The sequence below is a fragment of the Acipenser ruthenus genome, chromosome 1 (genome assembly GCF_902713425.1).
Source record: "Acipenser ruthenus chromosome 1, fAciRut3.2 maternal haplotype, whole genome shotgun sequence".
NCBI classification, from domain to species: domain Eukaryota; kingdom Metazoa; phylum Chordata; class Actinopteri; order Acipenseriformes; family Acipenseridae; genus Acipenser; species Acipenser ruthenus.
Genome location: NC_081189.1, coordinates 39,354,745 through 39,381,553, shown reverse-complemented (window position 1 = coordinate 39,381,553; position 26,809 = coordinate 39,354,745). Strand labels below are relative to the sequence as shown.

At 40.2% G+C, this 26,809-nt stretch overlaps 1 protein-coding gene across 2 annotated transcripts in view; it reads left to right on the top strand.

Annotated features, from left to right (window-relative positions):
• The window catches only part of LOC117421117 (leukemia inhibitory factor receptor-like), a 64,019-nt gene extending 48,323 nt beyond the window's left edge, over nt 1-15,696 (top strand). For both annotated transcript variants that reach the window (XM_059025003.1, XM_034035075.3), the window contains exons 15-21: nt 916-1,098; nt 2,707-2,808; nt 3,284-3,445; nt 6,095-6,247; nt 6,634-6,727; nt 7,049-7,118; nt 11,439-15,696. In XM_059025003.1, coding sequence (XP_058880986.1) covers nt 916-1,098; nt 2,707-2,808; nt 3,284-3,445; nt 6,095-6,247; nt 6,634-6,727; nt 7,049-7,118; nt 11,439-12,065 — 1,391 coding nt within the window. In that variant the 3' untranslated portion in view covers nt 12,066-15,696. The remainder of the gene's footprint in view (nt 1-915; nt 1,099-2,706; nt 2,809-3,283; nt 3,446-6,094; nt 6,248-6,633; nt 6,728-7,048; nt 7,119-11,438) is intronic.
• The last annotated feature ends 11,113 nt before the right edge of the window (nt 15,697-26,809 follow it).

Sequence of the window (26,809 nt, the reverse complement as noted above, 5' to 3'; positions counted from 1 at the left end):
AAGTTTTAAAGCATTTTTTTCTTATGTTTTTCTGCCAAAACAGTACATAAAGGTACGTTGTGTTCTTTCTTTTTAATCCCTATGTGACAGGATGGTGTAAAGGAGACAATAGCACAGAGATTGCAAGTGAAAAGGAACTCAGTTTTATTTCTTCAGATAACAAACACAAAAATGAAATCGGTGGATAGCCAAAAAACACCGGAAAACACCGGAAAAACGGTGGAAATGGTTAATCAATTCACGTTGACTTTACCCTATTCCCATTAAAAAATAAAACCTACTACAAAAATAATAATAAATACATTTCCCAGTGCTGCTAGGCAATGTCCCGCCTTCCTGACTTGCATCTGTCATTGATTCGTTCTGAATACTTTAAACCCGCCCCAACTACTGAATGAAAGCACATGCCTACCAACATTTCTATTGGAGACACCTTTTGCGAGATTTAAAACGAGATTACAATCAGGATGGAGGCTTGTTAGCGGGATTTCAAGCTGTATTACAGTTAAAATACAGAGGATTTAAAACAGAATTGTGGCAAAAATGTACAAAAATGCCTCCACACAAAAACCCCAGAAGAATGTGCCGGTGACCATAGGGATTTCATTGTGGAAGACAGCAAAGGAAAGAAGGTACAACTTAAGTGTGCAAGTACTGTCGAGTTACTATTATACATATCTTGACAGAAAAAAAAACTAAATGCTCAAGCTTTTTGGAAAGTAACCGAAAACACTAATTTCATACAGTATATCAAAAACAAAAGCCCTGAAAAAAAACGATTTACATAAAACTCGAAAATAGCTAAAAATAAGCACCGAAAAATAGAATTAATAAAACCCGGAAAACAGAAGCCCTACTTATAACGCTCATATTGTGTGTCCCCCGTGTGTCTGAACTGTTTTCTTTGTTTTGCAGAACAAGCTGATGAACCATCTATAATTTCTGGCACGCCCAGTGGCTTTAACCTGAGCTGGTCTCCTGGCACCAATGAGACCTGCGGGTATATTGTGGAATGGTGTCTCTTTCCAGACACATTGGATTGTAATTTGCAATGGGAAAAAGTCCCACCCAAAACAACACACACAGTGATAACATCAGGTAAGCGTTTATATAAATTAAATCTAATCAATTAATAAATAAATAAATATACATTTATAATTAATACAAGTTATAGGCTAGGCTTAATATTTCTAGTTCACTTTAAATCTTAGCAGAGAATCGATTGTGTGCAAACAATAGCTAACTGAAAAAATGTAGTTTAAATTAGATTTGAAACAATAATACAACAAAATTATTTTTAAAAAACTACATTGATTGTGCCTCATTAGGACTTACATTACTATTACAGTACTACTGTATGTTTTGTTTTAACATATTACTCTGAATACTATCTACCTTTTATTGTTGTATGAAAAAACAATATTAGGGGGAAAATCTAAATTTGATGTTAAACAAAATGCTATTTACATTATTTATGTGTTTGAAATGGAGGGGAGAGGTGCAAACAGGAGTCCAAATATTATTTGCCATTATGCAGCAAATAATTACACAACTACCAGATTAATATCCTGGGAATTGTGCTTTTAAAATACTGTATTTATCATTGAGCACTTATACTTTGTTGATGGAATGGCTTTATAGAATACCGTATGTAAAGCATTTAATTAAATACATCTAACCAGCATCCTGGCAATATTTTTATGAATCTGGCCCAAAGTCCCAAAATGCGTTAAAAACAAATACGTGTTTCGCAAACAGAAAAGTTTGGGTCTTGCCTTCAAACTGCAAGCTCATCCTGTCTCATTTATTTTTTGCAGTAATCACACTTCACCTTCTGATAACTTGGAGGTTGCATTTTAATTAAAAAAATATATATTTTGGTAAAACGGGTATTCTGATACTGTATTCTGCAATTCAGTTAATGCAGTGTTTGTAAGCATAAAGCAAGTCTTAAACACACATACACCGTTACATCATTTCTAAGAGGAAAAACAAACAAAAAAAATATCATGTTATGTGAAGCAACAGTCCCTGTGCTTTGTTATCTTATTTTAAATGATTTCCTGTGACCATCTTGCATCACCTTGGCAGAATGGAGCAAGGTAAAGCTAAGGAAACGGTTTATAAGAAGTGTGTTGTTTTTAAGTGTGGTGTACACAGAGGTTAACTCCCTGACAAATAAACAAGTTTGAAATACTGTGGTTATTACAGTTCAAAATGTATCACCTAGTACCCTTCACCTTTTAATACAAAATATGGGTTCAATCAAAAGACACAACTGCTTTGTTAATGAAAGCTGCATATTTCCGCATAACGCAGCATGTGAAGTTGTAAAGACAGCTACTGGAGCTGGTAAGGAGAGGAGTGGGGCTAGCATTAGACTGTTCCTATTGGCTCCAAAAAAAAGTTATAACTAGAACATCATCTTTGGGTCCTGACCAAATCCTTCGGTGCACACTGTGTGTGTGTGCGCAACTATTCTGCAGCCCTGCTCTAGTTAATGTAAATATGTTTGTGTAAATACTCCATAACTTCAACTAAAAGTTTCATGCTTAAACTGAACTATTTTGCCAAAATGTAAATATTACCTCGGAGGCTTAACCCCCCCCCCCCCCCAAAAAAAAACATTCTGGTGTACAAACATCACTCAACTGTGATAAGCAGTTTGTCTATAGCAGCTAACAGTTTGCATTGTTGTCCTTTCAGATGGCTTTAGGCCTGGTGTGAGGTATTCTTTTTCTGTCTATGGATGTTCACAGCACAAAGAGTACCTTTTGAAGAAGATGGTTGGCTACACGCAGGAGTTGGGTGAGTGATCAAAAGCAGAGGCACTTCAGACGATGCAGAAGATGTTGCAATATTGCTAATACAAGGAGTGGATGGGAAAAAAATAAATGTGATGTCTAGGGTGCACTTTTGTCTAAATGTCCCTCACACTGCTATGCATTCTGTTATTTATTTAAAAAGCCATGTCACTATTTTCAATACTGAAGATATTACTGGCTTTGATTAGACAATATTTCTGATCACTGACAAGGAAGTTACAACTCAGTGGGCCATTCTAAAGAATTGGCTTTCCAGCAGTAATGTATCCACCTATTTCAACACTATTTAAACACTCTGCATGTTGAAACAGGACTATTTTTGATACTCATAGGTATCCTAAATACTATTGACTGTGTTAGGACAGCAATTTTTTCTTTGTACAACCCCTCTAGAATATGTTATAGATAACTGACCATAAGGGGCACTGTTGAGATCATTTTTTTCTTTCTTTCCTCAGCTCCAAGACGGGCTGTGAAGGTGAAAGCAGAAGCAAACTCTTCACATACAGTCACTCTGCGATGGGAGGACATTCCAGTGCAGGATCGCCAGGGTTTCATCAGAGGATACAGGGTGTACTATGTCCCGCAGGTGAACTACAGTGTCAGATCCCAAAAATCAGGTAAAAAAAAGCGCCATTTCCACTGGCTTGACAAATTAAGCCAGAATTGCTTTTCTGTGCAAAGTTGAGAGTGTGCGAATATTGAGTCTGTTTTCTCTGTACTAACAACTGGTCAGAAATGCCATGGAACAAGAAAAAAGTCAATTCATCGTCACTGCTTCTTCAACCAAGTACTGCAGATTCAAGTTTCCTCAGAGTAATTTTATACTTATAGCCACCAGGTGTCAGTTTTTGCATAGTTCAGGCATTTAATTCAACTGATGGAAAATAATTGAGCTTAATCAGGGAAACAGATACAGTGCCTTGCATAAGTATTCACCCCCCCTTGGACTTTTCCACATTTTGTAGTGTTACAACCTGGAATTAAAATGGATTTAATTGGGATTTTTACCATTTGATTTACACAACATAACACTTTGAAGGTGCAAAATATTTTTTATTGTGACACAAAAGTTAATTAAACAAAAAAAAGACATTTGTCGGTTGCATAAGTATTCACCCCCCTGAGTCAATACTTGGTAGAAGCACCTTTGGCAGCAATTACAGCTGTGAGTCTTTTTGGGTAAGTCTCTACCAGCTTTGCACATCTGGATCCTGCAATCTTTGCCCATTCTTCTTGGCAAAATTGCTCAAGCTCTGTCAAGTTGGATGGGGACTCTTGGTGAACAGCAATTTTCAAGTCTTGCCACAGATTCTCAATCGGATTGAGGTCTGGGCTTTGACTGGGCCATTCTAAGACATTCAGGTTTTTGTTTTTAAACCACTCCATTGTAGCTTTGGCTGTGTGTTTAGGGTCATTGTAACCTGCTGGAAGGTGAACCTCCGCCCCAGTCCCAGGTCTCTTGCAGACTGAAACAGGTTTTCCTCTAGCATCCCCTGTATTTGGCTCCATCCATCTTGCCCTCAATCCTGACCAGTTTCCCAGTCCCTGCCGATGAAAAGCATCCCCATAATATGATGTTGCCACCACCATGCTTCACCGTGGGGATGGTGTTCTCAGGGTGATGAGCAGTGTTGGCTTTGCGCCACACATAGCGTTTTACGCTAAGGCCAAAAAGTTCAATTTTGGTCTCATCAGATCAGAGAACCTTTTTCCACATGTTTGCTGTGTCTCCCACAAGCCTTTTAGCAAAATCCGAACGGGATTTGATTTGGGTTTTTTTCAGCAATGGCTTTCTTCTCGCCACTCTTCCATAAAGCCCAGCTTTGTGGAGCATCCGGGTTATAGTTGTCCCATGGACAGTTTCTCCCATCTCAGCTGTGGATCTCTCCAGCTCCTTCAGAGTTACCATTGGCCTCTTGGTTGCTTCTCTGACTAATGCTCTCCTTACCTGGTCACTGAGTATTGGTGGATGGCCTTCTCTAGGCAGTTGCGGTTGTTCCATATTCTTTCCATTTTTTAATAATGGATTTAACGGTGCTCCAGGGGATGTTCAAAGTTTGGGATATTTTTTTATAACCCAACCCTGATTGGTGCTTCACCAGAACTTTATCCCGGACTTGTTTTGATAGCTCCTTGGTCTTCATGATGCTGTTTGTTTAGATATGCTCTCTAACAAACTCTGGGTCCTTCCAGAAACAGGTGTATTTAATCTGAGATCATGTGACACTTTAATTGCACACAGGTGGACTCCATTCAACTAATTATGTGACTTCTGTAGGCAATTAGTTGCACCAGAGCTTATTTAGGGGTGTCACAGCAAAGGGGGTGAATACTTATGCAATCAAGACTTTTCAGTTTTTTATTTGTAAATAATTTTGAAGAATATGTAGATTTTTTTCCCCACTTCGACATTATGGACTATTTTGTGTAGATCAGTGACAAAAAATCCTAATTAAAATCCATTTTAATTCCAGGTTGTAACACTACAAAATGTGGAAAAGTCCAAGGGGGGTGAATACTTACGCAAGGCACTGTAAGACTGCCATTACATTGCAGTGTGATCTGATCACACCTGATCTAGAATATAGAGGTTATAGGCTTGAATGTGCCTATGTGGCAGGGCAAAAGCCCTGCTTGTGTAAATAGCGTGTGGGAATGTAAGGTTGGCAGGGATTGAGTTAATTATGTCCCTGCCAACAATCACACTTGTGGCCATTCCCCAATTAGGTAAATTAGTGTTAATTGGGTAGTGGCCACCTGTATAAACTGGAGCAGAAATCCTTTGTTTGGAGAAGGGAGTTTGGTGAGTTTTTGACCTGTGTGTTGACGTGTGTTTGTAACTAGTGAAAGCGAATGCCCAGCCTATATTATGTTTGCTTGTTTTGTTAAAATCTTTATTTTGGTCTGAGTGCCCATTTATTTGTTCAATAAATGTGCACTTTAGCGCTTGAATTGCAGCTTCTTGACTCAGTCCCCTTCCTGCTAATACCGTCTTGGGCCCACAGCGCTATCCTGCCGCAGCCTATTTAATTTAATGGCTGAACTTAAGACTGACATCTGGTTTCTGTCCAACTAACTATAGGACAGATAAGTGCTGACTAATGAGCCCTGCAGCTGTTTACCCTGGTAGATATATTTACATGTGTTTATTTATTTTATTTTTTTCATTTTTTTTAATGAGTAAAACAGAAAAGCATACGGTTGCATTTCTCCTGTACCACCCAACCCAAATTCATGAAAGTAAAGGTGCTTTTGTCTTTTGGTAGGTATTAAAGAAGTGATAAACATCACAGATCCGGATGTCAGGAATGTAACAGTGACAAATCTCCACAGCACTACATATGAGTTCACAGTTAAGGCTTATACTGCTGGTGGAGAGGGCATTGGAGAACCTATCAATATCAACTTGGTCGACAGCCGTAAGTAGTATATATGTGTGTGTGTATGTAGAGGTATAGGGATGTCCTTTCCTATAGTTTAAACCCTGTTTAATCTGTGCAGACACAGCTATTTGGCATTCAGTTTACTTCTGTACTATATCAGTGTTTGTGTTGCCAGATGCAGAGTGGGTTTTAGTAGGTTTAATTTTGGGTAGAATCTTCTCATTTACTGAGCTAGGTAATAGTAGACTCGCTCTTTAGAAGTTGTGTTTTTCCTTGAAATGACACGAGAAAACACCCAGGTAATGCGGTGCTCTTGCTTAGTTAGGGATATTTTGTGAACCAAGCCCTTACAATATGCTACTGATGCATTTGTTTTTCTATTCCTCTAATGACAAACAGTAATCCTTTTTTTCCTCATTTAGCTTTAGGTTTAATTCTTGCGATTCTCGTCCCACTGGGGGTCACCTGCTTCTGCGGGATTCTTTTAGCGATCTTCTGTTACACTAAGAGGAATTGGTATGTATTTTGTTAGTTACTGAGAAATTGCCCATCAAACAAAACTCCACCCATGGTCATGGAAAGAGATACCATTGAAATTTCGAGATAGCAGCCAATATGACTGCATTAGCATACATTTCTGATTGCACAAAAATTGTACCCAGAAAAGGTGTTTCTAAATAAATGTAGGCAACAGGCTTGTAAAACGTAGGAGGTGGTCTAGGTCCTAATTTAAAATGGTAAATAAAAGTAGAATAACACTTGTAAAACGGAACAGATTATATTGGGCTCCTTTTTGTGATGATAAAATTGTGTGTGTTTTTTTTTTTTTATTTGTAGTGTGAAGGAGACTTTCTATCCTGATATCCCCAAACCAGAGATACATGGGGAACAATGGTCTGTTGGAGAGGTAATGTATTGGACAGTGTCATTTCTTGTTTCTATATTAATGATGCATCCCAGAGGGTATTAAATCACACTGAAACAGATATGGAACCAATTTACAAAAATACTAATGTTCACAAATAGAAGAATGAGTAAAGTGTATAAGGGGTCATGTTTAAGATGCTTTAATTGGTAAAAGAAGATGCAGAAGGAAATATAATTTAGACAAATCAGGCGCCTTTGAGGTCTGGTAACTGACAGAACAGCCAACATCTGTTGAATCTTGAGCACTGACATTTTAGTTTCTTGACAAGAGCTTTTATTTCCTTTAGTAATGTGTATACACTCAAAATTTTGTAATGTGTCACAAGTTAATGTGGCTAATGGGTGTAATTGTGACTAAGCCTTGAATTGACCTTGCTGGGGGCTCTATCGGAACTGTAAAGGCCAGACTGTAGACTGGTGTTTTGACTCATCTCGGCTGTCAAAATACCATCCAGCGCTACCCTAGAAACCACTTTTACAGAGGACTTCTCCAGTTACTGTAAACCTCTTTATATCTGCAGCCACTTTTTTTGGTGATATATATATATAATTTTTTTTTCAATTAAAATTAAATTCTCTTAATTGTGTGCATTAAGTACGGTGTGTTGCACATTTATAAGCCATTTAAGTGATACTGTTTTCACAATATTAGTTGTTGGAGTAACTCCCAAATATCCTACCCCTAGAGCTTGTTCCTAACTTTCTCCATGCTACTTGGTTCTGATGTTTGTAGCTGCTTTCCCTGGATTTTGGAAAGAGTTTAACGTACTGGCAAATGGTGTTCAAAAATATTAACCTATTGAAAGTATTAGCTTCTGGTATTGGTACCTGTGCACAGATCATTAACTATATACACTGTGAAATACAGTACAGTTGTCTGTCGATATGATTTATTTATTTATTTTGTTCTGCAAGTTCTGGACTTGTTCCATATGTGAAAACGCTATTAGCAATTGAATGGACATAATGGAATTAACAAAAAGATTAATGATACAGATAAACATACTCGTGAGCATCACCGCTTTCCCTGTTCCAATTGCACCCTCTTCTGGGTTATTTTCTAATATCTGCAGTTGTGTAAAAAAACACCAGAACTTTTAATTTTGAAACCTTGTTTTCAATGTCATATAGCTTTGTTTTTTTCTAATTAAAATAGCAAGGAACATGTATTTATGACATCAAATTAGTTCATGGATACACTGTAAGATTGCAGCTGGACACAGTAGTTAAATAAGGGTGTTTGTAGACTGAAACTTTTTCTTAGTATTTCTCAAGGGTTTTTTTGTAAAGTTGTCATTTCCACATCAAAGCTGTATTCCACTTCAAAGGAACTATTTCAAAGTTAAATTGCTTCATAACCACAATAAATACAGTGACACCCACATATCAATGTATATTTAAAATCTGTTTAATGTTAACTGTTTTATGAATAGTTGGGACGATAATGGAATTTATTGTATCACGATTATCATCAGAAAAATTATCATGATGATTAATTGTTGGTGTTTTGAAACTTTAAAATTCCAGCAACGATGCTTTATTCTGAACACATTCATTTTTAAAATATCTTTCAAAACATGTAAATGATTTTTTTGCTTCAGTGCTGAAAAAACATTCCCCCCACCCCAAAAATAAATTCAGCCTTTAAGTCTGAGCTACTCTTAGAGCTTAGCTTACACTCATAATCGGGCGCGCCTCCAGAAATGTTTCACATGGTATGCACAACTGAACCACACCGACAACCCTTCTCATGCTGATAACAACTCTGCATCAACGTGCTGTAGTGTTTCAGCCAATCAGAATGCTGCATTTTTGTTCTTTCCTGAGTTTCACAGCACCTACACTGTCACATTAGAAAACTGCAATCAAATTGCATCACCGTTTCCCTTTCTAAAAATGAGTAAACACAGCGTGCTGCCATGGAGACATATTGCTGCTCTAGAAAGAGTGCAAAGAATAGCAACCAGAATTATCCCAGATTTAAAAGGCATGTCATATGCAGTCAGGCTAAAAGAATTGAATCTATTCAGTCTTGAATAAAGAAGACTACGCAGTGATCTGATTCAAGCATTCAAAATCTTAAAAGGTATAGACAATGATGACCCAGGGGACTTTTTGACCTGAAAAAAGAAACAAGGACCAGGGGTCACAAATGGAGATAAGGGGCATTCAGAACAGAAAATAGGAGGCACTTTTTTACAGGTAAAGCATTCTGATGACAAGATGAACCCCCAATGATAACCCCCCCACCCCCACTCATACACACATATATAGGGTTGAAATGGAGGTATAACTGCAGTATACAAAAATGTTTTTGTTTTTTTGTTTGTTTGTTTAGTTTTGTTTGTTTTTTGGATATATACAAAAGGTTTAAATAATTGCAAAACAAATGTATTTATTAAATGACGTGTAACCCAAAGTTATGTGGGTGAAAAATAACAGTAACAGAGGTCAAGTTGTAAAAACAAACATGGTTTATTTATTAAATACAATCATATACCAAAGTACAGATTTATTCAGTATGATAATAGTATTATTGGGCAGATTGCCTTGCTTTAAACTCGTGACAATGTCGTGCAGCAATTATTACGAGGATAATAATAATAATAATACAAACAAAATTAAATGTGTACAACAAACTACACACAAATGTGATATAAATAAATAAAATGGACCAAACTCAAGTGACAAGCGCCTCCTTCTCACTTCTAGATAAAACACGAACAATCTAAAAGAAACCTGCCAGATCCCCAAATCACTGAAAAAACAAAAAGCACTTTCCTCAGTTCGTCTCAGCTACAGTTCACCACAGCAATAGCAAAATGTTGTTGTAGCAGCTAACTTCATCCATGATAGGAGGTTGTGCGGTCTAGTGGTTAAAGAAAAGGGCTTGGAACCAGGAGGTCTCCAGTTAAAATCCCGGCTAAGCCACTGACTCATTGGGTGACCCTGAGCAAGTCACTTAACCTCCTTGTGCTCCGTCTTTCAGGTGAGACGTTGTTGTAAGTGACTCTGCAGCTGATGCATAGTTCACACACCCTAGTCTCTGTAAGTCACCTTGGATGAAGGAGTCTGCTAAAAAAAACAAATAATACATTGCTGCCAAAAGCTCCTTTTCAGCTGTGTAGAAAGAAAAGTAAACGCAGATCAGTACACTTTTTCTTAAAATACATTTGCTGCACAGCATTGACTTTTTTTTTACACAGCTGTAGAAGGGTTTTCCTTATATATCAATTCTATGCAGCTACAGCTCTAAATCTCTATCAACAGTAAGGTATTTTGGTTTGCCATTTCAATAATTGTATCATTTTTTTTCTTTAAAAAAACCAAAAAAAAATGCTTTCCTTTGCTACCCTGCCATTGTGTATTTACCTAATCGGTCACTGTGCCTTAAAATTGATTACCGATTTAGTGATCTCAAAAGAGTGTGCACAAGCGATGGCACTTTAAAGTGCTTTATGAAACACGCAGTGACAACCTCTGCGGTGTCGCAACATCATTGCAATCGTGGGACTTTTATGAAATGGGCCTCAGGTTGCTTCATTGCTATGGCAATGTGCGTCACAGGCACAGCTCTGTTGCGTCCTATCAGACTGTTTACAAACAAGTATGGAAACTTCGCCTCATTTACACAGAAGCAAATTGCTCACTCTGTGGTGACACAAACTACTCAACGATGTGTTTTTTTTTGTGCTGAATGATGGCGATACTGACGGTAATCATGATGATAACCAATAAAAAAAGGTATTATAAAAATGAAGTATCATGTGTATCGTTGAACATTTTAATTGCAATATTATCAAATTTTCAATAATTGTCCCAACATATATATATTGGATTTTTTTTTTAAATTGTGGAATTAATCAGACTATACTTGTGGGTAAAATCCTCATTTATGTGGCATTAGACCTATTAATTGCAAGTTGTTTGTGTAAGAGGTTCTTACCATACCAAAATCGTATTATGGGAGTTACATCCCACTAGGGTCAAGACGGGCTGAGGCTACAGCATGTAAAAACAAAATGAAGATGCCTTTGGCTTGTGTGTCCACCTGAATAAAACAACTAAAAAAACCAAACAAACAACAATGAAGTCAGGTTGCAACAGATTTAAAAATATATGTTAATAATGTTATAACCTCTAAGAGAAAATCCAAGCTGCTGACCTTACTTTACACCAGATTTTTTTTAATACTTCAACCATTTGTAAACACCTTTTTATCAGCAACTGTGAATGACTGAAACATCACAATGTTTAAAGGTTTTTAAAATTTGAATTTGTTTCCTTTTATTCATTTCAGGGGAGGAGCAGTAACCCAACTTTTGATGTGAAGCCTTTTATTCCTGACAAAGTTCGGATCATAGAAAGCTTGCATGGTAAAGATGCAGAAGACTCTGATATATGCAAAGTGGAAATTAATAATGGTGACAGCGAGCAGATTGATGTCAACAGCTGTGATACATCCACCAACCCCATGCTTCCATCGTACTATCCCCAGATAGTTGACTCTTACAAAGCTTCATCAGATAGCTCAAGTGGGTCTATGAATTCCTGCGCAACCCAGGTCACCTATAGTGACATTCAGCCACCGTCAAATGGATCCGTAAATAACCTGGAAGTCATTTCAGACTGCGGATACAAGCCTCAAATGAGACCACATGTGCCTCTTCTAGATGTGAATCACACTCCTAATCCACAGCATCTTGATCTTCCAGAACAGAGTGAAGGTTACCAGCCACAGCTAAAAGTAAGCAACTGGAGCTTGGAATCTCCTGAGGTGGATGAGGCCAGTGCGTGTATTGGCAGCCCCACCTCTGTCAACTCCACTCAGTTCCTGCTGCCTGATCAGGCTTCAGAGGAAGGCCAGTCCACCCGGTCGAGCAGCTGGAAGTTCTCCAGCTTCATGTCCAGTGCACAGAAACGTTAACCCATCCCATAGAATTGAGACAGCTGAGAGCACAGCTGAAAGAGCGCCAGTTCCACAGAAATTGCCACGGAAAGACTTTTCTACCGAGAATGTGAAATTCATATCTATATACCAGTCCATGTACGCTTCAGCGTTAGCATTTCAAGCTTTGTCCTAACCCGTTCTTTAATTGTTTTTAAATATGTACTGTATTAAGACTATATAGCATTATGATTCCCTGACAACTGCCATAAAGAGGGGTATGTGAATGTGGATCAATAACAAAGTTAAAAATTATAAACCACATGGTTTGAGTGGTCATTATCCCACTAGTCGATGCCCTTCAAAGCAAATGGGACTTAGCAATTCAATTTAAGCAACCAATCCAAAATATAACCTAAAAACACAATTTATAAATGTCTATATACTGTACACGCAAATATAGGTTTATAATATAATTAATGTGGCTTTTGCTTTTGGATGTCCATGTTTAAATATGGTCATATATTTGGTTGGGACTGTCCATATAATAGCCAATAGATCAGGGAATGAACAACATATTTTTTTATTAAAAACCAACATGACTCTGTACACTGCTGCTAGCTAGCATGATTGACTGAGGCAGTTCGGATAAGCTGTTAGATTCTTATAATACCTACTTGCATAACGCTCTTTTGTCTGTGCCATTTCAGAGCTGCTTTATTTTTTATTAGATGTCTGAGATCCCTTTTGAGGTTTGTCAATTTTGCAGTTGCTATGCAAAAGGTTGCAGGTGTCTCGTCTGGTTGTAGGGGAGGGGAGTGCGGCGGTTTTGAAGTGGTTTGAAATTGTAAATAGAGCAGACTTGGTTTTAGGTGGACAGGATTCTGAGCAAGGAGGATTTAATTTAAAAATGCAACCATGGTTGTTCTGGCTGACTTAAAAGGGAGATGTTGTTAGAACAATATCACATATTCTAGTTAAGATTCATTGTTGGGCTCTTTAGTGATCTAAATACTGTCTTTAACTCCAAAGATGATTTATTTACCCCCTAATGTTTTAGAGTGTTGCATTGTTTTAAAAAGAGTGGGATGGAGAAATAAAAACAGAACAAGAGCAATTTTTACCATCATTTTTTGTTTTAAATATATACTGTAGTGTTGGCGGCACATTTGCTGTTGGCAAAGAGAGACCTATCTGTTCCCAATACAATAGAGAGCTTAGCACCAAGAGCAGAATATCAGGATTTATTAAGTTTGTATACTGATAACCGTATGTATTATAACATTAAGTACATCCACAGTATTTGCACCACTTAATCCTCTATAGTCTACATAAACTTTAATAAAAAAGAGATCTGTAAATAAATACTGGATATTTAGATTAAAGGAAGGAATTGATTCACCCAAAGAGGGGCGTACTCAGTATTGGGGGTAAAGTTAAGAATTATATCCTATTTGCATTTTGAGTCCCCATTTGAGGTGTCAATTTAGACTGCCAAGTAAGGAACTGTATAAAATGTATTTTCAAATGTGTACGCACCTTTTTTCATCTACATAATGAAACAAAACTGTGAGCGAAAAAATGTGATTGTGCACTAAATTTAGAAAGCCTTTTTGCCTGTTTTGTTTATTATCATTAGAAATAATGTCATTCTATAAAGTTAGATACTTTAAACAGTAGAATGTTTGTTTGATTTTGGTAGTGTTCCTAGCTTAATTTCAGAAACGGGGCTTGAGGGTTATGTATTGCCAAAGACCGTTTCAGATTTAGGTGTGCTTGTTTGGGATGTAATTGTGATGAAAAGATTTGGGATGAGGTGTAATGTAGATATGAGCAAGGGCTTTGACTGTGGCTCAGCAAATTGAATGGTACAGTTATACCTCCACATCTAGCGAATTGCTTCTGGGGCCATTCCACAAGGATTGTATCACTGGAATCAGAATGGCTTGTTCTTTATGCTTCAGCATTTGTTGGTCCTTGAATGGAATTTATATGGCTTTAGACCTGCTGCTGAGGAGGGAATCTGCTGAAGGGAAAATAAGTAGGTTTAGTGATCGGGTCTTTCTTGGTTTTGAGATTTTCCTCAAGATAATTTTAATGTTTTCCACTTCCTGTTGCTGTGTTTCATTTGTCAGATTTCTGTAAAGAGATTGTATGTACACTACATAATTTGTAGGTTTATTTTTATTTTCTATGTGTTTTGTTTTTTTAATAGAGAAAAAGGGATTTTTACACTGTGTTTTTAGTTGTTTGTTTATTGTTTTTTATTCCAATGTATTAAATATATACATCTCATATATTATATAGTCACATAGCCTATATACCACTGTGATAATACTATATGTAGACACTGACAGTAGTGTAAGTGAAGACATGTTTGTGCTATGATTCTATTAGTATGGCAAACAGTGTAATCTCAGATGTAATCTTTCTGGCAAATCATATGCAAGCCTTTTTTTAATGCAAATATAGACAAATTCCACAATATTAAAGAAAACTCAACACACAAACAGGTGGATGGATCTGGGGAGTTAAAGATCATCTAAAGTCTTTGTTTGTGCTCTTCCTATAATTCATTTGGTAACTAATGCACTACATTTTGTACATCATTTAAATTAAACGCCTTAATGCACTATTAGACTATTCTTTTTACTAGAATTAAAAGTACAACTGATTTTTTAAAAAAACTTTTAAGTGCACATAATGTTTTGAACTGTTGATAAAGGATTAGTTTGGTAAGAGAGACTCTTATGGTAAAATAGTTGATAATGTTGTCCAGGTCAGTTTCCAAGAACAAATATAATCTCGACACTTTACTGGACAGTGTCGTAATTATGGCTTGTTAATGGTTTAGCATTGCCTTTGTTTTTGTAAGATTTGCCTCGGGAAGCTTCAGTTTACTGATATGTAATGGTAATGGACTATCCTGCAGCCTTTTCACTTTATCAGGTTCTACTATTTTTACACTACAGACAAAGAATGTGATTTAGCGAACATGGGGGATTACTGATGTGTCAATATTGATGAGTGCAGTATTGTGTTAAACAAGAAGGCAAATGCTCTACAGAGTCCATTGCTACTGGAACCTTGGCAGCTACCTCAGATTACTTACGATGTCTAATTACCCCACGAGAAAGGAGACAGCCTTGTGTAGCTCAGCTTGGTATTGTTTTATGAATTATGTATGTACTTAAAGTATAAAAATTTTAGCTTTTTTTATATATATAATTGTAAAAGCTGCAGCAGAGCTGAAGGGATGGTTTGATCAGCCTATAATAATTCCCTAGTGCTGCAGTATGCAGCTGTGGCTCATCCTTGCGGGTTATAGTTTGATCAAATCAACACCTTACCCTTTGCAGAATTTGCATCATTTGATGTAGTTTTTAATAATTTAAGCAGTTGATGTCACCTTTTTTTTTAATATATAAAAGTGCCTGATTTATATTAAGCTCTACATCCCAAAGATTAACTGATGAAACCTAATGATACTTGTTTTACAGTTTGCATTATTTACATACCCCAACAAAGGGGAAAAAGTCACTTTAAACATAATTTGTCTACTACATTTATAATTCTACTTAATGCTGCATATAGTATCACATGTCTTCAGTTACAAAATCACTTATATAATCAATGTATTGAGAAATAAATAAAACCATTTAATGAAAAAAATAAAGTTGATTCCTGTTGTGTTTTCGGTTTGCTGCTGTGGGAAAAGTAAAGCTAAACATGGTCTCACTCTTTATTATTGTCTGCTTGGCTGTTATTGGTTTAGGGATGTCTTATGAAACAGGAGTAGAATCGCCAATTGCCCACTGTCTGGATGTCTTTTTAAAGTGTTAAAACAGCTCCTCAAAAGATACTTGGAAGCAAATTCAGGATGTCATTTGTGGAACAGATCACTTACAGTACATTCTAAACTACAACACTAGACATGAAATAAATATATTTGCAAAATAAAAAATTACCACTGGGACAAAAGCTTTATCAACCACATAGTCGCAGACAAAAATATTGGCACCTGAAGCTAATTATACCAGAAGTCAAGGTAACAGATTAACCAATTAGTGAACTTTAACCATGTTTTAATAAAACAGAAAGCAAAATCGACAATTTCTAGTAATTTAACAAAAAAAAATCTTTATAAACAAACAAGCATTTCATTTAAAATATTGACAACCCTGCTTTAGTATTTCCTGTGTCCTAGGTTTGTTTTTATAAGGGTTTTCAACATTTATGATAGTTATTAACCAATATGTTAAGAATTTGTAGGTGAAATCAGGGCCTTTTGTGCACTATTATGTCTGATGCTTGGCTGTTTGGATTTTTTTTTTTTTTTTTTTTTTAATATATATATACCCTGCTCGGATGATTTTCCTACCTGCTGTACCTGTCATTTTCTTTGGACGTCCGCTTCTTTTAAGCGTTTCAGTGGAATTTGTTCCGTGGTATTCCATATTTCTTTCATACTGTTCTGTAGCCATTTCCTTTGTTTCCAGTTTGGTACAAGTGCTTTTCTCAAACGTGAATCCCACTCCAACTTGGTCTTGACCATCATCTGCTGTGTTGACGAAACATTTTTCAACAGATGTTAGAAATAATTACCTTTTTTTCTGGCTACTGACTTTATAATGCAGCTTAATTACGATGTAATGGTTTTCAATCAATGAATACATTTTTAAAATTAGTTCTATACATTTTTTACATACTTTTAATGAAGATTTTATATAAAGGTTGTTTACTAAACTACCGGAAATTGTGTATTTTGGTCTCCGCCCTGCAAATAGTTTGGCAGCGAAGGGGTTAATTCTGCCCCGGCCAACAATCACAGGTGTGGCCGTTCCCCAAACAGGTAATTGGGTGCTAATTGGAGAATGGCCACCTGTATATAGGGGGAGAAATCCTTTGTTTGCTGGAATTAGGTGAGTGAAACTGTGTGTAACTGTTTTGTTTTGAAGTAGTGAAGGTGAATGCCCAGCCTGCATATTGTTTTGTCTGAATCTTTATTTTGGCCCCCGTGTTTATTTGTTCCTGTTTTATTTGTGTATCTGTTTTAACAGCGCTTTAACTGCAGTTTCTAGCCTCGGAGTCTCATTCCTGATGGATAACACCTTGGGCTGTGATGCTATCCTGCTACACATGGTGATAGAAGTGGGGTAGCACCCCCTAGAGACTCCAAGAAGGACTGCAGTTTGGGGGAAGAAAAGCAAGAGTAGAGGTGGTGGGAAGCTGAAGGGGCTTTCATTTGCGGGGCTTGGCTGGAGTTTGGGCACCACCAAGAGGAGTGCTCCTACAAAGACCCCCGCTTTATGATGGTGTATGTGAAGAATGAGGTGGAGCCCCCAGACGAGTGGCTACGCCTTAATGCCCAAGACCAGCTGCCTACCCAAAAACCAGAGACTGGTCCCTCTGCCTCCTAAGCCGTCTGGGACGAGGTTGGTGCCTCGTCTGTGGAGAGTTCGGGTACCTGTTTGGTGTGCTGCCCGCTTCAGGGTGAAGAGGAGTCGTTACCTGCCCGAAAAAGGACGAGTAGGTGGGATGGCCGTTCCTGGAGGGAAAAGCCTTGCTATGTGCAGTGTCCAAAGGGGGAGGAGCAGCTTCCCTCTCCAGGGCCAAAGGGGGAGTTGTTGCCATCTCCAGGGCCAAAAGTGGAGGAGCTGTTACCATCTCCAGAGCCAATTGAGGAGAGGCTTAACCGGCATCAGGCTCGGAAGGCCAAATGCCAGGCCAACCACAGCAGCCGCTACACCTGCTGCTAGGGGGGAGCACGAGGACAGTCAGCCGCAAATAAGGCTAAGTTTGGCGGGGAAGCGGTTTATTCTGTCCCTGCCAACAATCACAGGTGTGGCCATCCCCCAATTACATAATTAGCCATCTGTATATAGGGGAGAAAATCCTTGGTTGGGTGGAGGGGAGTTAGGAGAGTGAAACTGTGCTTTATTTTGAAGTAGTGAAAGCGAATGTCTAGCCTACGTGTTTTGTCTGAATATTTTGGCCCTTGTGCCTTGTTTATTTGTTTGTTCCTGTTTTATTTGTGTTTGTCTAACAAATGTGCTCAATAGTGCTTTTAACTGCAGTTTCTAGCCTCCGAGTCTCACTCATGCTAGATAACATCTTGGGTTGTGACACTATTCTGCCACAGTGATATTAATTGGTGGCTAGTGTTCACTAAATGTTTGTATTTAACATGTTTTCTTGAATTATCTTATATTAAATGTAGGGTGCCAATACTTTTGTCTGCAATTGTATAGCATATTGTGCCCTAAGTCTGCTTATGAGCCTGTAAAGTCATGAGGGGTAACCAATCAATGAGTTTCCTATATGCTATGGTAAAGATCAATCTGGTAACCAGAGGGGGGGGGGGGGGGAAATGATGCATCAAGCAATTGAATTTCCTGTTGAACTTCTTTTTAGATTAAAGCCTTCAATATGCAGTCAATAGCTTCTGTTAACTTCTAGCTGGACAGTAATGTCTAGATGGCAAATTAATAAATACAAATAAGTCAATAGCAATTGCTTAACACGTGGTGAAATGAATTCTGAATTTGATGTTAAGTTGCAATGTTTTTGCCACGTTCTACACTAGATGTGTGTAGTGTGTTAGGTATACAATTTATTTAAAAATAAATATGTATCTAGTCACCCATCCAGAGACGCCAAAATGCAGTGAAATGATATATATACTTTATGAGTTCTGCATCATGTAGAACACGAATTCCCTTGACAATAATCGACAGTCACACAACATGTCAGAAATATAAAACAAGATTTTATTTAAGAATAAAAAGGGGTGCACAACTAATCTAATATTACAGAAAGGAAAGGAGATTGGTTAGAGATCTTTGTGAATAGTATACAGTTGATTGATTTCTATGATCAAACGATTACAACGACCAAAACATTATTCTCATACATGGCTAATATACTAATCTTAATTATGGCTAATCACACAAAGTGTCTCTTTTGCATTAGGATTTTCAATACTCGTTTCTTGTTGTAATCGATATTTCATATCCAAATGCCCGAGAATGAATTCAGCTTCCCATTCAGAACGGAATCCAACATTCCAATAATTAATTTATAAAATTAGTTTTTTCAGTGTTAATTTAGTTTAGACGTGATCTACCAAACTAAACAGTATGCTTTCAATCTCAATTGATTCTATATTCAAATTAACTCAGAAATGGGGCAATGAGCAAATTCTCTGCATTTGAGGCAACTCCTTTGAGTTGCACATTTTCAACAAACAAAATACGTTTCTTGCATACTCCAAAACAGGAAGTTATATTCCATTCCTAGAACAATTTAACCACTAACTTGACAGCATTTGCTACAATTAATTCCTAGAGTCATAAAATGTTTAATGTTTGATATGTTGAATACTTACCGATTTTCAACAAAGAAGTCAGTCTCCTTTGGTGATGAAAACATTGCAGTTTCTCCCATCTCTCAGTTCCACCGAAAGAAAAGAAGACAGTACTTTGCTTGTTGTAGGCATTGTATTGCATCAGCTTGCAGCAAGATAATAGTTATTTTCAAAGGGAGGCACCTGTTGATGTCTAATAGTCTTGCAACATTATCATTGACTTGTCCGACAATTTCCAACTGGAATGGGTTCCGTTGATCAGACAGAACTCAATGTTCAACGAATGTGTTGCAATTGAAGTGTTACGTAGTTTGTAAAAATGTTCTTGTTGCAATTCTTTTGTATAGCTAAGGGACCTTCCAGAGGCACAGCTGCTGGCTAGTTGCTTCAGTTCATTTCGTCGTTGTTTTCAAGCAGCAAAATAAAAACAAAGACCCGTTTTCGGATCTTTGTTGTGTCCTTTTTCCTGGTTCAGTCCGTCGCAGGGCCCTCTTCAGAGCTGATTTCAGCCTTCTCAGGACATGATTTTAGCCATTCTATTCCCACTTCAGAACAGATTTCAGACACTTTCAGAACCAATTTTAGACCCACTTCTGTCTAATTTTCTGAACTGCTTGTCTGACCTCTCGGAACATTTCTTCACCATCAGCACATTCATTTTTCAGTCAGCTTCCCAACTTCAGACCCATTTTGATTGAATCGTTGAATTCATGGGTGGTGTTTAACGCCATGCAACGTGCCTAAACACTGGTTAATTCGTCTCTGGCCACTCCTTGGCCTTGCCCACAGCTCGTGATTGACAGTTCACTCGAATTGCCTTTGTCTTGTCAAGCTCTCTCCACTTTCTAGAGCGGGAAATGCTTCTCCTCAATGTCCAGAATTGCCTGATTGCAGAGATCTCAGTTTGTGATTACGCAAAGGGATTTTTACGACATTTGTCTACTTTGACCAAAAGATGGTAGGAAGAGAAAAAACATTAACTTGGTTTAAACAGTGTATATTAATATCCAGCAATAACCTGATTTGACTGCACTGTCCGTTACATGTGACCAGTGTATAGCAGAAATTGAATGCTGAGCAATGTATAGCAGCAGTGTGTTTGTTATTAGATAAAACACATTTGTTTTATTCGTATATTTTATTATTATTTTTTATTATTATTTATTTCTTAGCAGACGCCCTTATCCAGGGCGACTTACAGTCGTAAACAAGAATACATTTCAAGAATCACAGTACAAGTAATAATACAATTAAGAGCAAGATAAAAATACAATGACTTTGGTTCTAGCAAGTACAAGTATATGACAAAATACGATTCAATAACGGAGCAGATAACAGTGTCAGTGATAGTTACATCAGGATATAATTAAATACAAAATATTACAGATTAAATAACACTTGTGACAGATTACAGTACTCTAAAGTACAGGATTAAATGCAGTAAAATAGGGAGCAGATAAGAGCAAGTAAAGCGCATTTAAGAAAGAGTGATAAGTGTCTAGAGGGAAAAAAAGAGGAGTTCTACAGGTGCTGTCTGAAGAGGTGAGTCTTGAGGAGGCGCCGGAAGGTGGTCAGGGACTGGGCAGTCCTGACATCTGTAGGAAGGTCATTCCACCACTGCAGAGCGAGGGTGGAGAAGGTAGAGCCAGTCATCTAGTGCAGGAGGAGCGGAGAGGTCGAGTGGGGGTGTAGGGAGAGATGAGGGTCTGGAGGTAGCTGGGTTCAGTCTGGTTAAGGCATCTGTAGGCTAGTACAAGAGTCTTGAACTGGATGCGAGCGGTGATCAGGAGCCAGTGGAGTGAGCAGAGCAGTGGAGTTGCAAGCGAGGCAGAGAGAACACCAGGCGAGTAGCGGAGTTCTGAATGAGCTGGAGCAGACGGGTTGCGGACGTAGGGAGGCCGGCCAGGAAGGAGTTGCAGTAGTCTAGGTGGGAGAGTACCAGGGCCTGGACCAGGAGCTGGGTGGCGTAGTTGGTGGGGAAAGGTCGGATTCTTCGTATGTTGCTCAGGAAGAATCGGCAAGTGCGTGCCAGAGTGGAGATGTGCTGGGAATAAGAGAGGCAGGGGTCCAGGGTGACTCCGAGGTTCTTAGCTGAGGAGGAGGGAGAGAGTGTTATTGATTCCAGAGGAACGGAGGTCAGATTTAGAGAGGTTGAGTTTGAGGTGATGCGAGTGCATCCAGGAGGAGATAGCAGACAGACAGGTAGAGATACGGGACGGGGTGGTGGAGAGATGGATATTGAAGTCACCTAACAGGACAGTTGGGGTAGACAGAGAGGGGAGGGAGGAGAGTAGATAGTCGAGATCATCGAGAAAGTGAACAAGAGGTCCAGGGGGATGGTACAGTACAATTAGCAGGAGTTGACAGGGAGAGGTTAGTTGGACAGCATGAAATTCAAAGGTGTTAACAGAGAGTGAGGAGAGGTCGGAGGGGACAGAAAAGAGTAAGGAGAGAAGAGAAGACCAGTCCCACCTCCCCGTCCAGTGAGACGCGGGTTATGGGATAGGACGTAGAGAGAGGACAGGGCGGCAGGAGTTAGTGTTATCAGGGGACAGCCAGGTTTCAGTGAGAGCAAGGAAATCGAGAGAGGTGGGAGGCAAAGGCAGAGATGAAATCAGCTTTGTTAGCAGAAGAGTGACAGTTCCAGAGTGCACCAGAGAGACTGCGGGATGGGAGAGAGAGGGGGGGAGAGGCAGAGAGATGAGGTTAGAGGGGTTGGAGGAGCAGCGGCGGAGAGAGGGCAGAGGACGAGGGCGAGAGGACAGAACAGGGATGTGAGAGACAGTCATAGCAGGACAGGCGAGACAAATAGGTACAGTGGGAGAAGTGGGGTGGAGGGTACAGACCTGACTAGTAGATGGCGTCTTCCAGAGCGCTGCTAGGTTCAGATCTTTTTTAACAGCGTCTCGGCGCAGGCCTCCCCACGCTGGACTCCCACAGCTAGACTACCGGCTCTTTTGTTGTGAGGCTCTTCGGTTGGCTGGCGCACAAATAGCCCGCCTGACTAATATAACTGGGTGGGAAAAAAAAATAAACTGTGTGGAAACCAATCAAATAGCAAATCAACCTCTATTCAATTTAACCACACTCACCTGGTACTAATCACACACTACCTCACCTAATTCAAACACCACCTTACAATGTTACTTAATGTAGTTAATTTAAAATTACTTGAAGCAGAAACTTACCTATCTGCCTCAGACACCGGTTACCTGTAGACTGACCACTAATAGATTCACTCAGCTTAAATAGGTTCCAAGTAGGAGTGTGGAAGGGTGGTGGGCAATTCACTGACACACACGGGAGACAGAAGTTTTATTTGAAAACACCACTGGTGCCCAGTTTTATTATTTCTGATGGTTTTTCTTTTAGCCCGCAGAGGACACTGTTGTCCGTGGCCTGAGTACCGACAACGGTACACAGGACCACAGATATACCAATACTGGTAAACAGTAAAAACACTGGCGCACTCACAGGTGCTCAAAATAATAATGAAAACAAAAGGCGAAATGAAAAGGGAAAATAAAACACAGTACTAAAACTACAAAATAAAGGTGCTGCTTACGCAGTGCCCCCACTGCCGCTAAGCCAGTCAGAACGGGCCTCCGACCTACGCTCAGCTATTCCCATACACTGGGGTGGCCAGAGTTCCCCGTATACCTACACACATCCCCTCGGGTACGTAATTATTTATTTTACTAATTATTTTAAGGCAGGCTGTTTCCCAACAGCCAGGCTTACCTGGTCCTTGTTTACACTGGCGTCTTCTGTCAGCGTCACTGGATATTCCCAAACATGGCCACCCTAATGCACAACCAAGCGCAGTTCTTATGGGCTGAGCAATCTCCCAAGGCCCACCTCTCAGCCACTCAGAGAGAGAGGGAAAGCCAACACACCCTCTTCCCCACCTCTCCGTGTTATCGCCATGACTGACAGGTGGATCTTACGAGGTTGCTGCCCTCTTCCTGCAGTAATACGCATGTGCCAGATAGTCAGTCCAGATCTCCCCTGTTACAAGGAGAATCAGACATTTTTATTTTTGTAATATGAACCTGTGACAAAGTGGCTGGTAAGGGGAACAGGTGTAGCGGTGATGCGGTGCAGGAGTGATAGGCAGACAACGGTAATCCAGTGAAAAAATGCTTTTATTTTATTTCCTGGTCTAGTGACCGTAAATAATAAGCCCCGGCAATACACAACGATGTGTAGAGCACGAGGATGAAAAACACAGGGTACAGTCCTGAACAAAGAAACAAAAACACGTTCACCCGTCTCGGGTGCGTGCAGTCGTGCTGGTGCTGCGTGAATACACTTTATTCTGTGACAGTTCCTGATGTGGTGATCTGGATGTGCTTTAGCTGTCTGGTGATTTCAAAAACACAGACAGTTATTTTACAGCGACAAACACACACACACGCAACTCTTTACAGAGTAATACAGTAGCTCTCTATTACGTCCTTCTCGGTCCTTGGCTTAACCCAAACGAAGGAAAAGAACAGCGTTACCCTGGCCCCTATATGTAATCCCGCATGATATCTAGATAAACGGTTGCAGCTGCCTTGTTACTTGAAGCCCCTCGTTTACCTGTCAAATCAATACGGTCTTACAACAGAGTCTCGCTTCTTTCCAGGCTGACCCACTTCCCGGTCCCGGAAACGAACTGTCAGGCCAGCCCTTCCAGATACTTCTCCTCCCGTTCTTTAGCGCCCTCACAGGTCGGGAGGAAGATTTATCACCAGAACTCATTGTATTTCTGTCACATATCCCACCGCTCAGAGTGGAGCCGAAGGAACACTCGGCTAAATCTACCTTTCCCATTACTCCCCCCTCCCGGGAAAAATAATCCGCATTTTGGTGGTCTTTCCCTGCACGGTGTACCATATGGTTCATGAAGGGCTGCAATGCCAGATACCACCGAGTTATCCGGGCATTGCTGTCCTTCATTGTGCTTAACCACTTGAGTGGGGCGTGGTCTGTGACCAGATCAAATGAGTGTCCCAGCAGGTAGTATCGTAAAGAGTGAGTAGCCCATTTAATGGCCAAACACTGTTTTTCGACTACGGAGTAGTTACGTTCCCGAGGTAACATTTTTTTGCTCAGGTACAATATCGGGTGTTCTACTCCAGCTACTTTTTGGGACAAGACTGCACCCAAACCAACATCCGATGCGTCGGTGTGGAGGATGAATCTCTTGGTGAAATCTGGAGTAATAAGAGTGGGGGCCTGGCAAAGTTTACGTTTAATCGTATCAAACGCCCCCTGACACTCAGCTGACCATTTAATTACATTTGGAGCACTCTTTTTGGTGAGGTCGACTAACGGGTTAACCACTGTGGCGTACTCGGGGATGAAGTGGCGGTAATAACCGGCTAAGCCCAGTAGTGACCTCACCTGAGTCTTGGTTTTGGGGATCGCTGCATCAACCAAAGCCTGGATTTTGGTGACCACAGGTCTCACCTTTCCATTTCCCATTAAAAATCCCAAATATTGAGTCTCTGTTTTGGCAAACGCACATTTCCTCATGTTAGCTGTCAGCCGGGCTGCCCTTAGAGACTGAAGAACGGCTGCAACCCTAGCCAAATGCTCTCGCCAGGTGGAGCTGTAAATCACCACGTCATCAATATACGCTGCTGCATATTCATGATGTGGGCGTATAACCTGGTCCATCAGTCTCTGAAAGGCAGCGGGCGCACCATGTAGCCCAAATGGCATGGTTTTAAAGTGGAACAGCCCTTCTGGTGTTGAAAATGCGGTTTTCTCTCTGGAGCTGCGGGTTAAAGGGATTTGCCAGTATCCCTTCGTCGGGTCCAGAGTGGAAATAAACCTCGCTTTTCTCAGTCTGTCTAAAAGTTCGTCGACCCGAGGCATGGGATACGCATCGAACTTAGCAATAGCGTTTACCTTTCTGAAATCCACGCAGAAGCGGTTGGTGCCGTCCTTCTTAGCCACTATAACAATAGGACTGCACCACTCGCTCCTGGAAGGTTCAATCACCCCAAGCTCGAGCATATCCCATACCTCTTTGCGAACGCCACTCCGTCGACTTTCCGGGATCCGGTACGGTCTCTCTCGCACTGTGACACCTGGTGGAGAGATAATGTCATATTCAACTAAGTTTGTTTTGCCGGGCACGTCAGAAAAAACATTGCTGAACTCCTCAATAAGCTTACGCAGCTCTCTTTGCTGATCCGGAACCAATTGTTTCCCCAGTGAAATCGCTCTTGTGCTCGGGGTCTCTGGACAGGGGCCTGAATCATCCTCCATATTGCCTGGGGCTATAAATAAGACCTCCCTTGCCTGCCAGGGCTTTAACAAATTAACATGGTAAATTTCACGTTCATTTTGGCGATCGGGCTGTCTAATTTCATAATTTACTTTCCCTATAGCCCGAATCACCTCATACGGCCCTTGCCATTTAGCACACAGTTTTGATTCTGATGAGGGAAGTAGCAGCATTACCTTGTCCCCTGGTCGAAAGGTTCAAATCCGTGCATTTTTGTTGTAATGCTGCTGCTGTCGGTGCTGAGCCGATCTGAGGTTGTCTTGGGCCAAACGACCGACCAAATCCAGGCGATCTCTTAGTAGGAGCACATACTTCACTACATTTTTGGACGAGCCTTTGTGCTCCTCCCACCCCTCTCTCAGCAGGTTGCGAATGCCATGAGGCTGCCGGCCGTACAGGAGCTCAAAGGGGGAGAACCCCGTTGAACTCTGCGGCACTTCTCTCACCGCAAAAAGGAGGTAGAGAAGAAGCGATGCCCAATGTTTCTGCTCCTGTGTTACGAATCGCCTCAGCATCGACTTTAAGGTCTGATTAAAACATTCAACCAGACCGTCCGATTGTGGATGATAAACGGACGTCCTGATGGGACGTATTTTCAATATTTTGTACACCTGCTGTAACGTATTGGACAAAAAATTGGTCCCGTGATCGGTCAAAATCTCCTTGGGGATCCCTACTCTAGCCATAATCTGCGCTAACTCGGTGGCTATTGCAGCGGCACTAGTGGACCTCAATGGAACTGCTTCCGGGTATCGCGTTGCGTAATCCACCACCACTAATATATGCGTATACCCGGAGTCAGAAGGTAGCAAAGGGCCCACTATGTCCATTGCAATGCGCTCGAAAGGAGTGGAAATAATCGTCAGTGGGACCAAAGGGGCGGGGCGCACTCGACCCGGCGCTACTCGCTGGCAGTCTGGGCATGTGGCTACATATCTCGACACATCAGTATGAAGACCGAGCCAATAGAATCGAGCCAATATCCGTTCCCTCGTCTTCTCGGCTCCGAGGTGCCCCGCAAAAGGGATATCATGCGCCAGCCTCATGACCTCGGTCCGACAAGACGGGGGAACCAACAATTGTGTTACAGGCTGTCCTGTGCCCGCAGCTAGGTTTACCCTATACAGTAATTGC